The sequence below is a fragment of the Notamacropus eugenii genome, chromosome 2 (assembly GCF_028372415.1).
Source record: "Notamacropus eugenii isolate mMacEug1 chromosome 2, mMacEug1.pri_v2, whole genome shotgun sequence".
In the NCBI taxonomy this organism is placed as follows: domain Eukaryota; kingdom Metazoa; phylum Chordata; class Mammalia; order Diprotodontia; family Macropodidae; genus Notamacropus; species Notamacropus eugenii.
In genome coordinates, this window is record NC_092873.1 from 90,495,131 (window position 1) to 90,508,196 (window position 13,066).

The 13,066-nt window shown below is 45.2% G+C and overlaps 1 protein-coding gene across 2 annotated transcripts in view; it reads right to left on the bottom strand.

Moving 5' to 3' along the window:
- Window positions 1-2,879: 2,879 nt before the first annotated feature.
- GRM4 (glutamate metabotropic receptor 4) overlaps window positions 2,880-13,066 on the bottom strand; it is a 326,723-nt gene continuing 316,536 nt past the window's right edge. For both annotated transcript variants that reach the window (XM_072641785.1, XM_072641786.1), the window contains exons 10-11: window positions 12,617-12,863; window positions 2,880-4,188 (exon numbers count right to left, since the gene is read on the bottom strand). In XM_072641785.1, the coding sequence (XP_072497886.1) occupies window positions 4,139-4,188; window positions 12,617-12,863 (297 nt within the window). In that variant the 3' untranslated portion in view covers window positions 2,880-4,138. The remainder of the gene's footprint in view (window positions 4,189-12,616; window positions 12,864-13,066) is intronic.

The window sequence follows — 13,066 nt, forward strand, 5'->3', positions numbered from 1 at the left end:
CTAAGTTTTCAGAGGTGATTGAAAGATAGAACACGGGGAAGTTGCAAGCTAGGGGAAGGCATGGTCATGGGAGAAGAAGCCAGAGTGAGGTACTAAAAAGAACACTGCCATTTTGTTGGAAGATCCCAAGTTCCAGCTTCAGTACTTAGTGACTATATGACCTCCCTTTGGAATTTAAAGTGCTTCCTTTACTTTACTTCCTTAAAGCTCCCTTTACCTTTCCAGGATAATTGCACATTAGTCCCTTTCACAGGCTCCATGCTCTGATCAGATTGGGCTACTACATTGTTCTCCCTCCCACCATTCCATTTCCATAGATGGAGGGAGATAGAGGGAAGGAAGGAAGGGAGGGAGGAAGGAAAAAAGTATGGGTTACTGAATATTCTTGAATATTCTCCCTCATCACATTCAAGCTCATTCAAGGGCTTGCAGGAGACCCTTCCTAATTCCTCCAGTCCTGCATCCTCCTCCTGTCCCATCATTGGTGCATTTGTTTGGTCTTTATCTTCTATTTACTCATCTGTGAACGTGTATTCTCCACCCCACACATACAGCCCCATCCTCATAAATGTAAGTTCCTTTAGGTCTAGAACTGCCTGACTTTTTATTTGCTTTCCTTACATCTAGCACCTTGTCTGGTAAACAGTAGGCACTTAATACTTGTTGATGGTTACTTCTTGTCTCAGCCTCAGTTTCATCTGTAAAATGAGGGAGTTGGGCAACATGAAGTCTAAGTCCTCTTTCAGCTATAAGATTCTATTTCTGCTCCTGGAAGTCATTCCCATTGAGGGAGTAGGGCTAGAAAAGCTAGGAATGGGGGGATAGGGAGGCTTTCATGTCTAAGGGAAGGAAGCTGGTCAGCCTCCAGTGAGGAAGCACTAGGGAGACAGTCACTGGATCTCTGAAGGCCATCTTAGTCCAATCCACAGTTAACCAAGAATCCTCCTCTATCAACATTCCCAATGAGTGGCTATCCAGTCTTTAAGATTTCTGGTGATAAATGTTTTTGGTGGTGGAGCCAATAGAGTGCCAGGCCTAGAGTCAGGAAGACTCCTCTTTCTGAGTTGAAATCAGGGCCTCAGATACTTAATGCTATGTAATCCTGGGTAAACCACTTAACCCTATCTGCCTCAGTTTCCTCATCTGTAAAATGAGTTGGAGAAGGAAATGGCAAACCACTTCAGTATTTTTGCCAAAAAAACTCCAAATGGGGTCACAAAGAGTTGGACATGACTGAAAAACAACAGAACTGAAATTGTTTCATTGGTATAGGGAACTTCTGATAAGGACTTCCTTCCACCAGGGTAGTCAGGCATCTTCTCTGCAAACTATAGTCTTAGAGAATTGCCTGGGGCACTGAGAAATTAAGGGACTTTGCCCAGGGTCACAAAAGCAGGACTTGAACTCAGGTCTTCCAGATTTTCAAGGCCAGCTCACTGCTCACTACACTAAAATGCCTCTGATAAAAATAATAGCATGTCCTTGATGCTTATAATAGCATTTTCTTCCCAACTTTCATTACAATCCTGTGAAGTACAGCAATTATCAGTAGGTCCATTTTACAGATCAGAAAACTATAATACTACCACTACTACTAATAATAGCTAATATTTACATATTATGTACCAGGCACCGTGTTAAGCATTTTACAATTATCTTACTAAGTGATTGGTTAATTGATTTGTCCAGGATCACACAGAAATAAGATTCAGAGGCCAGATTTGAACTGGGTTCTTCCTGACTCCAGGTCCAGTGTTCTATCCATTGACCCACTTAGAGATAAAGGATTTGCCCCAAATTGACACAGATAAGTGTCTAAGTCAGGTCAGGTCAAGATCTCTCTCTCTCTCTCTCTCTCTCTCTCTCTCTCTCTCTGTGTCTCTGTCTCTGTCTGTCTGTCTGTCTGTCTGTCTCTCTCTCTCTCTCTCCAAGTCTAGTGAAACTCCTACTATACCTTTCTACAATCTTCACCAGCTCTATGCTCTGAATTCTGCCCGCTTGGACCAAGTCAAACAAGTTTTATCTGTGTTCTCCATGAGAGCCCTTCAGATACTTGAAGACAGTCATACTGTCCTTCCCCATGCCTACTCTATTCGAGGTCAAATATCCCAAGATGATTACATGGCACAGCCTAGCTGCCCCTCAAAGACCACTGGACTCTGAGTCAAATGACCTGTGTTGGAGACCCCAGAACACTAGCCATGAGCAAATCACTTCATCTGTCCTGAATTCAACTTGGTCTGAATGTGATGGTGGATGTCTAGGTAGGTGGATACAACACTCAGAGGATTAATCTCTCCTCAATAAAATGGATTTTGAGTTCTGGCCTCCCAATTGTAAGGACCTAAACTTCCTACCTCTCAGGGTGCTTGAGAGAGAAGAACTTTGTAAACTGTGTCAAGCTATAGAATCTCAAGCAAGTCATTTCATTTCAGCCTCATTTCCTGTATCTGTAAAATGAGAAAAGTCTTAGCTGTAGTAAAGGATGATAGAAGTGTGAACTATGCTACTTGAGATGCAAAGGGAAATGAGTCAGCAGGTCAATGGGGGTTCTCCAGGTCATTCTTGGATGGACAGAGTCATCAGCCTTCCTTTGAGAATCCCAGAGTTTCCCTTATAAGGGATAAGGTAAGTCCCTTACTCCTACTCCAAGTTGTTGACTGATGCAGTGTCCTCTCTCCTCCCCCTGCTCCCAGGTCCCTAGGCAGGTGAGATCAGGGCAGTTGAGTCACAAGGCTGGGTGCCCATCCCAATGTCTGATCACCTTCCTTCCCTCCCAGTCACGAAGTCCTTCACTTCCTCTGATTACCACCCCTCCCTCCCTTTGCAACATCAGCACACAGTCTTCCTACAGGGTGCTCGGGGCAAAAGAGGCGGGATGCAAAACCATGTGTTTTTTTTTATTAGAAATGTCCTTGGTATAAAAACAATCATGCTCTACACATTGTCATCGATAATCATAAACATCCAGGCACTGAACTCTGTGTTGTTGGTGGGTGGGTGGGCAACTGGTCAGGTGGGTGGGCGGGCAGGACACACAGCAGACAGGCTTCAATCCGTGGGTTGGGTCACACAAATGGAGGCCACCAAGAGGACTCAGCACTTTGCAACACACTCGAGATTTGTTTTTGTTTTGGTTTTTTGTTGTTTTTTTTCCTTTTTCTTTTTTGCAACACATAAGATTTGTTAAGTGTGGGTAGGGGAATGGAATAGGACAAAAATGAGGGAGGGAAGGAAGGACAGGAAAGCAAAAATGCAAAAGGAAGGGGAACAGTTGGAGAGAAACAGAAGGAGGGACAAAAAGTCAAGGAGAGAAAGAGGCAAAGGAGGAGAGAGAAATCAAGAGCCAGACAGGACAGAGGGAAGGAAGGCAGGGGAAAGACAGAGAAAGAAGAGGGACCATAAAGATAGAAAAAGTAAGACAGGCAAAAACACAAAAAGACAGGCAGACACAAAGATATAAACTCAGAGACTCACAGACTGAGTAGAACATTTAGTCCAAACCCCTCATTTTATGGAGGAGGAAATTGAGGCCCAGAGCAGGGTAGTAATATTGATAGATGGGTAGGCAGAGAGAAGAAAGATAGAAGGGAAGACTGAGAAAGGATGAAAGAGAGAGGGGGAGGAGAAAGAGGAAAAGAGAGAGACAGAAGAAGAGAGGGAGAGAGAAAGAGAGAGAAAAGGAGAGAAGGAGGGAGGAAAGGAGAGAGAGAGGAAGAAAGGGAGACACAGAGAAAGAGAGAGAGAGAGACAGACAGAATGTGAGAGAGAGAGAGACAGAAACAGAGAAGCCAATAGGTTTGACACAACTGAATATAACCTCCTATGGTTTGGGGCAAGAAAGGACAGTTGGTCAAAGACCCTGGATCCAAGGGAGCAGAGAACAGCTTCCCCAGGCCCCCCTTCTCCTGCTCCCTTAGCCTGGCTGGGGCCTGCACTGCTGCCGCCCCCCCAGGCACTGGGGTTCTTGCTCTGTAAGCACCAAGCTTCCTCCCCAAGCTCCCAAGGCATTCAGGGAAACTGCCTGGAGATCACAAGGGATCAGAGCCCCTGTCTGGACAGGAGACTCTACAAAAGTTTCCATTCTCTCCTCCTCTTCTTCCTCCTCCTCGAACCCAGCAGCTGCAAGGAGCTCCAACTAAATTGCATGGTTGGTGTAGGTAACATAGGTCTGTTTGGTCGCCAGAGCTGTGTGGAGAAAAAAAGAGGACACACATGGAAGTCACAGGGTTGCCTCCATCCCTCCTTCCCTCCTCAGCCCTTCTCTGGCCCTCTGGATCACCGATCATCTAAACAAGGCAGTGAGGTACAGGAGCTGAAGCCCTAAATTTGGAGGCCAAAGTCTTAGGTCTGAAATTGACCTCAGATGCCTGCAAATCATGTGACTGTAGACAAGTGCTAAGGCTGTTTTCTCAGTGGTAAATTGGAAAGATTCACTACATACCTTATAGCATTATTCTATTATAGCAGCGTGGGTTATCACTGTCTCATTGTAGGGATGAGGACATGGAGCCCAAAGATAAATTTAGAAATTAGATATAAATTTAGTAATTAAATATAAATTTAGAAATTAGATATAAATTTAGATAAATTTAGAAATTAGATATAAATTTAAATAAATTTAGAAATTAGATACAAATTTAGATAACTTTAGAAATTAGATATAAATTTAGATAAATTTAGGAATTAGAACTCAGGTCCTCTGATACCAAATCTGTTTCTCTTTCTACCTCAGCATACTGCCTCCCTTAAGGTAGGCAACCAATCCAGGGAGGACCCATATCCTTTGAGCAGGTGTTCTTAACCTCTCTTGTATCAACGGACCCCTTCCCTGCTCCTTTTTTTGGGGGAAGCCTATGGACCCTTATTTCTCTTGAAATCAAGCTAAAATTCTCTTGAAATCTTGGGTAAAAAGTCAAATTCATGGACCCCAGATAAGGAGCTACCTGGGCACACCTCCAGGAAACTAGGTTGACTGAATGCATGAGGACTCAGGTCATTATTCTCCCCCATCCCAGGACCAGGTATCTAATTCATCCTGTACATTGCCACCACAAGGATAACATTAAACACATACCCTTTCATCCCATCCTTTAAAGGTAATTGGGAACCTTTAAAGGCTCTCCATAACCTACCACATCAATCCAGAATACCATCCCTCCCCAATCCCTGGCTTTCAAGGTCTTCCACCATCTACTCCTAACTCTAATAATAATGATGACAGCAGTTCACATTTCTATAGATCTCTAGGGTCTGTGAGGTAGCAGGTGCAAGTGTTATTAATCTCATTTTACAGGTGACAAAACTGAGGACCCTGAATGTTGAAAACTAAAAATTAATTAATTAATAATAATAAAGAAAACGGGATGAGGGAGCTGAAACAACTTGAACAAGGTAACAGGTAATAAGCGTCTGAGCTAGGGATTTGAACCCAGAGCATGCCCACACACCTACACACATACTCCAGGTCCACTGGGTACGTGTTACTACTGCTAACTTGGCAACCTTCTTTCTAACCTTATTTGCCCACGACCTCTCAGGCTGTCCCCTTTATTTCCAGCAGGCCACTCTCATTCTTCACTATCCCATGAACCAGTTATGCTTCCTCCATTTTCTGTAAAACAGCTTTTCCCTACTTCTCCACTTTGTCCAAGATCTCACAAGTCATTGGCTCATTTATAGGATATGTTTACCAGGTTCCGTTTCAAAATGGGAACAAATCACTGTGATGGGGAGGCACCATGTCCTTATAAGGCAGGCCTTTCTTTAGTGCATGAAAATGGGGGCACCAGTATGGGGGAAAAGGGAGGTGAGAACAAGCCGATGAAAAAAAGATGCCTTCTTCACAACTTTTCCTAAGCCCTCTCTTCCTCTGTGAACTAACAGCTATTCTCTCACTCACTTGTGAGTGTGGTTGCTAGAGAACCCGCTCAACCCTGGGTGAACTGATAAAATTGAGTTTCTGAACCTGCAAAGCAGAGGGCCAGACCCTGGTGGACAACAGTAACAGTTAAACCTCAGGAGCAGCCGAAGCAAAGTCCCTATTGACAAGGCTGTGGGCAAGGATTGCAATGGATGACAGCACATTAAAAATCTAACTAGTAGGGTTTTCAGGGTCACAGGAGCAGGGACCACACTTCCAGCTGGGGCCTTGACCATCTCTAAATGCTTCAGGGTAGCTGAGGATTCTCAGAGGTTCAGGGAAATCCAAGCCCTCTAACCAGCTTTTGAGGGTCCTGTGCCATCATTTTAAAAATATGAACAGAGTGGAAATCGATGTGTAGCCCAGTCCCTATCCAAAATGAGAAAATAATGAGGTTTCTTTTAATGCAAAAGAAAATTCTTTTCTGGTCTTTTTTGCCACATACGTAGCAATGATTGAGGGAGAAGCTTAGCTCCATGGGAGAGTTGGTATTAGCAAAGCATTTCTTTGTCAGTAAAATGAAGGAGTTAGACTAGCTGACCTTTGGTCCTTTCCACCTTTCCAATGATTCTAGGAACCACATTCCAGTTACAGCTTAAATGAGCTAAACTTTGAAACTGAACTTTGTCCCTTACAAAGAGGAAATTCTGTGATCCTTCAGTTTTGGGATTCATACTAACACTTTTGCCCCACAGCTTGACTGATGGGACCTCTGGGGCCACCGAATTTTGGGTGTGCTGGAGCCAGCTCATACCAGCTCCTGAGCCCAGTCGTGAGAATTTACATCTCAGAAATAGGCCAACTCTACACATCAGTGTTTTCCTTCTTTTAATCATCTCCTATAAGTAGCTGATTTTGCATATATTCATTTGCATATTGTGTTTCCCATTAGACTCCCTGAGGGCAAGGAGCAGCTAGGTAGCCTAGTGGGTAAAGTGCTGGACCTCTAGTCAGAAAGACTCATCTTCCTGAGTTCAAATCTAGCCTCAGACACTTTCTAGCTGTGTGACCCTGAGTAAGTCACCTACAACCCTGTTTGCCTCAGTTTCCTTCTCTGTCAAATGAGCTAGAGAAGGAAATGGCAAACCACTCTAGTATCTCTGCCAAAAAACCCCAAATGGGGTCATGAAGAGTTGGACACAGCCGAAAAGTGACGGAACATCAATAATTGAGGGCAAGGACTCAACTGTTTTGAGTTCCTGTTTGAGAGTTTTGAGTCTTCTTGTATCCTCAATGCCTATCACAGTGCTTGGAACATAGTAGGTGCTTAATAAATGCTTATTGATGGATTGGTCTGTTGAATAGACTTAAGTTAATAATGCAGATTAAACTTAAAAGTGTGTCATGAGTATATTTTCTCCCCTGAAGGGCTAGTGGTTAAACACTGACCAGCACATCTCTGTGTTTAGTCCAAACTTCTCATTATCCAGATAAGGCAACATCATGGTTGATATTAGTTCTGTCCAGGTCACAGACATAGTACATGACAGGTAGAATCTGAATCCAGGTTCTTAGACTCCAAAGCCAACAACCTTTCTACAATCTTCTGAAGCCCCTTTTGGGCTTGGGGTCCAGGATTACTCCCTGCTCCTCTTCCCTGGCTTCCCGGTCATCATCCAAACTGACTGGTCCTGAGTGTGGTCATAAATCTGTTAACTAAAGTTAAATTGGCACTCCAGGCAAGAGCTGGAGCATTGAATTGCCTCCAGGGAATGAAGACTGCAGGCACAGATAGGATGGTCCCTGATTCTAATTAATGTCCCTACTTCGAGTTTCTCCCCACTTCAGTCCTTCCATTAGGCACTCAACTGCCTAAGTGGTTTTCCTAAAACATAGGTCTGACCATGTCATCTCCCCCCACACCCTCAATAAACTCTCTTGGCACTCCATTGCCTCCAGGATCAAATAGAAAATCCTACTTGACATTTAAAGCTCTTTGTAACCTGTCAGCTTCCTACCTCTCCAGTCTTTTCACACTTTACCCATCTCTACACACTTGACAGTCAGTCATACTGGCCTAATTGCCGTTCTTGAAACACTTCTCTCCTGTCTCCTTGCCATGGTACTGGCTGACACCCCACCCCCCCACCACTCCCATGCCCGGAGTGCTCTGCTCTCTCATTTCCACCTCTTCAAGGGTTGGCTCAAATGCCACCTTCTACAGGAAGCTTTTCTGGATCTCTCCATCCCCCACAGCTAGTGCCTTCCCCCTGAGAGTGCCTCCCCTCTACTGAATCTGCATCCTGTATGGACCAAGTTATTTATATGTTGTTTCCCCTGTTAAAATGTGCCCACCTTGAGATAAGAAATGGTTTTTGCCTTTTCTTTGCAATCCTAGAACTTAACATAGTGCCTGGCACTTAGTAGCACATAAGAAATGCTTTTTGATCCATTTGAGACACATGTTCTCAAGTTAAAATGAGGAGTACAGGTGGTGACTTCCCCACAGCCCCACCTACAGAAAGACAGAAGTTTCTTCCTTGAGAAAACTTAGCTGTATAGTTGTAGAGTCTGAAGGCTTCCTCCCCATCTCTCCAACTTTGAGAGCCCTTGGACTCTGAGACTGGATATGCTGTGAGAGGGACCAGCTTACTGCTGGTGAGTGGCTCTGGGCCTCTTCCAGGGGAGGAACGGGTGGGAGGGGGGGAGAGTGACAGACAAAGGGACAGAGAGAGACAGACACAGAGAGACAGAGGCCGAGACAGAGAACAGAGAGAGACAAAGACACAGAAATACAGAGACACAGAGAGAAAGGCAGAGAGAGAGGAAAGAGAAGAGAGAAAAGAGTAAAGAAGGAAAGAGAGCGGAGAGAGAGAAAAGAAGAAAAGAAAAAGAAGAGAAGAATAAAAAAGAAGAAAAGAAGAAAAAAAAGAAAATGAAGAAGAAAAGAAGAGAATAAAAAGAAGAAAAGAAGGAGAAGAAAAAGAAAATGAAGAAAAGAAGAGAAGAAAAAACAAAAGTAGGAAGAGAAGGAAAAAGGAGGAAGAGGAGAAGAAAAAAGAAAAGAAGAAAAGGAGGAGGAGAAAAAGAAGAGGAGAAGGAGGAGAAGAAGAGGAGGATGAGGAGAGCAGCAGAGTGTCCGTATATGTCTATGTGTGTGTGTGTGTGCGCGCGTGTGTGTGCGCGCACGGGTTCCCAATCCCGAGTGAGCATCCCTGCTTCCTCATGCGCCTGCCATGTGCTTGCACCCCACCCCGTGCTGACAAATGACCCTTTACTGCAGACTTCAGACGCTGTTACCCTCAGATAACAATTAGACGGGCCATACAAAATTAGAGCTGACAGCCCCTATTTGTTAGCCCCCGTGTTTCCCCAGCCAATCTGCTGGCAATCAGGCCCTGTAAATTACTTATTCTGTTGTTTGTTTAAAGATACGTGGCCTGCCAGTGACAGAGTGAAAAATGTCCCTGCTCTCCAGGAGTGACAACTCTGCCATCCCCACCCTCCCCGACTCTCCCCCCACTTCCCCAACCTTTCCCAGAATTAATCACCTGCCTGCCAGTTTCATCATGAGGAGGGGGCTCTTTGTCTCAAAGCTGCACACTGGTCTCTTGGGCCTCTGCTGGCATGTAAGGGGAGGGAGAAATGGAAAGTGCCTAGCTGCCGTCCTGGGCCCCATGTAGGTAGTAAGTTTCCTAAATCTTGTAGGAAGTAAGGGCTTGGGAGTCTCAACTCCTAGGTCTATTCTTTACCCTGTATTTCTCCCCACCTCACGTCTCTGTCTTCCAAACTGTAAAATCTATTCAACAATGTTAAGCTGGAGCTGGGTGACTCTGAAGAGGGGCAGAGGATGACTCCTATAGGAGTCCAGCCAGAGCTGACCCTACAGATACAATCACACATCAGAGGGATCACTGAGAAAGCTCTCCTTTTCCCATAATATCTCATCCCATATGTCTGCAACTTAACATTGAGTCACCCTTTTGGTATAAGACTTTATTTTCAAAAGGGCCATGTAAAATCTATCTATGTTAGCAGGGAGGGGGTGATGCGTTAACCTGAAGTAGTAGAGTGTGGGAAGTACCAACCAAGTAGCTCTGGCTGTCCATGTGTGGGGATCACGGGTTCTCCCATTACCATATGCACCACAGTATGTTGGAGTTGGAAGGAACTTTTGAGATCATTTACTTCAAACTTCTCATTTTACTACCGAGGAAGCCAAGACCCAGGGGGAAAAGAATTTGCAGCAGGTTACTAGAGGGTTTTGAGTTCTCAGGTTAGCTGGCTGAGGATATTCAACTTAGCACAGGGGGGCCTGAGAAGAGGGGACATAGGCTAGGTGAGCTTGGGTTAGGAGACTGGGTGATTATAAGGAAGGTGGAGCAAGAGGGTAGGTGGAAAGGGAGGGGTCACCCGGGAAAGACTGAGCAACTAGAGTTGGGGAGGACAAGAAGATGGAAAATCTTAAAATCATAGCGTTTAGAGCTTAAAGATATCTTAATCTAAGACAGAAGATCCACAGGATCATAAACATATAGACTTAGAAGGGACATTAGAGACCATCTAGTGACTAAGTCCTTTTGACTGAGTCCAAATTTTACAGAACAAATCCTTTTATTAAGGGCATTTGTTCTGTGAAGTTTGGATTCAGTCAAAGCACCACCCTTGAGGACCATATATGGCCTGATTCTAGTCTAACTCCTTTTTATAAATGGGGAAACTGAAAACCCAGAAGGTTATTAATAATAATCTTATCAATATTAGTAACTTTAGAGAGACAGCTGTATTTGTATAGCACTTTATAAATATTATTCTATTTGCTACTCACAACAATCCTGAGAGAGGTATGACTATTCTCTCTATTTTACAGATGAGGAAACTGAGGCAGTTTATGTATATAGGCTTGCCCCTGGATGTACAGCTAAGGATAAGCACCAGAGGCAGGGTTCAAACACAGGTCTCCCTGACTCCAAGTCTATACCTCCTGGCACACAGTTGGCCTTGGAGTCAAGAAGACCTGAAGACGTGGGCTCGCGTCCCATCTTTGATGCCTAATGACTGTAGAACTCTGGACAAGCCATTTAAGCTCTGAAAATCCCAGCTACAAAGCAGCACTAAGCTGTGCTGGTAGAAGGGCTTTCTTTATTGGGAGTTGCATCAACCAATGAAATCATAGGTCTAAATCCCTTCCAAGAAACTCTCTAAAACCTAGAACTCTCATTTCTATAGGACTTTTCAGCAGCCCTATTACCTAAGACTTGTGAAATTTCAAGCAAGTAACTTATTCTTCCTCATCTGTTAAATAAGCAGGCTCAACCAGAGGATTTCTCTGAGGATGCCTTCCACCTCCCACTTTCATCCCTCATGAAGTAAAGGTCTCAGGTCGTGTCAGAGCTGGCATTGGAATTCAGGGCCCCTGACTTGACTAGGGAGGTTGAGATGAGGAGAACAGAAAATAAAATACCCCTTGGACAATTATATCTGGAGAGGAGTGAGCATCCCTAGGAGCACCCCTGCTGGGAAAGGTCAGGGCTCTAGGAGAGGGGAAGTAGGCCCATAATGATGTTTTGGGAGGGCAGAGCAGGGAAAAATGGGACTACAGTTACTTAAAATCTCACAGGGGGCTTTCGTGCAGGACTAGAGAGGTCCTCCAATCAGTAGGACAGAGTTACTTAAAATCAGAGAGCAGGGGGACTTCCCTGGGTCTTGGCAGGGCTGAAAGATGAAAAGTAGAAAAATTCAAGCATTGGATATAGGAGAAATCCACCTGGCTGGGCACCAGGAGGCCAGGCTTGTAACAAGGGCTCTACCACTGACTAGCTACCCGTATAACTTGGTACAATTTGCTTCCCTTGTCTGGGGCTCAGTTTCCTCATCTGTAAAATGGAGGGGTCATGCCCCTCCCGTCTGCCTCGCGGAATTGTTTTGATGCTGTTGAGTGTTCAGATAAGATGATGAATGGCTAAGTAGTCTGGAAATGATAAAGCCTCAGACAAAGTGAGTTGTTACGCTTTGAATGGGAAAGGAGCCAGTGCTGGAGGGAGAGATGAATCACACACAGTGCTGAAACTGGAAGAGTTAATCCTCCACCCCCTGAGGCTTGCTTCAGCCGAAATAAACTAGGGAGTGAGGAGGGGGTGTCCTGACTGTTTATATACAAACATTAAGGGAATGAGACAATGTGATACAAGGGAGAGAAGGGTGGACTAGGAATCCGGAGACCTGGATTTGAGTCACCATTCTATCATGAGCCAGCCATGTGACCTTGGACAAATTATCTCCTCTCTCTGATCATTTAGAGAGGTTGAACTAAAAATGTTTAAGGTCCCTTACAGCTCTGTGATTCCACAGAGATTCTCTGGATCAGCCAGCCCAGTCCTTGCCCAAATCTAACCTGCCAAATCCACCAAAGGGGTTACACTACATCTGATATATGGGCAAGATTTTCCCCATAATCCATAAACTACATTACATGCACCCAACCCTGCCCACATTGACCTACCCAGACTTCTTTGAGGCCTCAGACCATCTAGGTTACCACATGGGCTCCTATCAGGTTCCCTTTCCTGGAAACCCCTCCCGAGGGGGTCCAGCTAAGCCTGCTCCTCATCCTGCCATGTCTGAGGAGTTGGGATTCTGCCCCATCAACCCTGCCCCACCTTCCGCCTCTGTCCTCCTGAATACTGGACTCCTGGACGTCTTGGCCCAGGGCAGAGCAGAGCTCTTCTGGGGCCCCAGGGTAGGGAGGCTCACCTTGGGCCTCAAGGCTGTCACAGAGCTCCGACCTGGCCTCCCCGTTGGGTCGGAAGCTCCCCTTCTGCGTGAATTTGTTAGACATGGTGGCAGCGGTGACCACAGCCTTGAGACTTCGCTTACGTTTGGGCACGTTCTGCTCAGGGTGGAAGAGGATGATATAGACCTTGGGCATGTACAGCATCCCCAGGGACACAGAGGCGCTCAGGCTCACCGAAACCGTCAGCGTTGTTGTCTGGATGTATAGCTGGGGAAGAGGAAGGAGGGGGTACAGCATCAGAGAAGGACTCCAGGGCCTCGGAGGGGGCCACCTCTCTTCATTCATTCATGTGTTCCAGCCATTCCCACTTGTGGACTACACACCCTCCACCTCCCCCTAAGCTGCCTTCAAATTTTAGCTCAGTCTCCTGGAAAAAGATAATCTTAATCCCATATTCTATCATATTCATC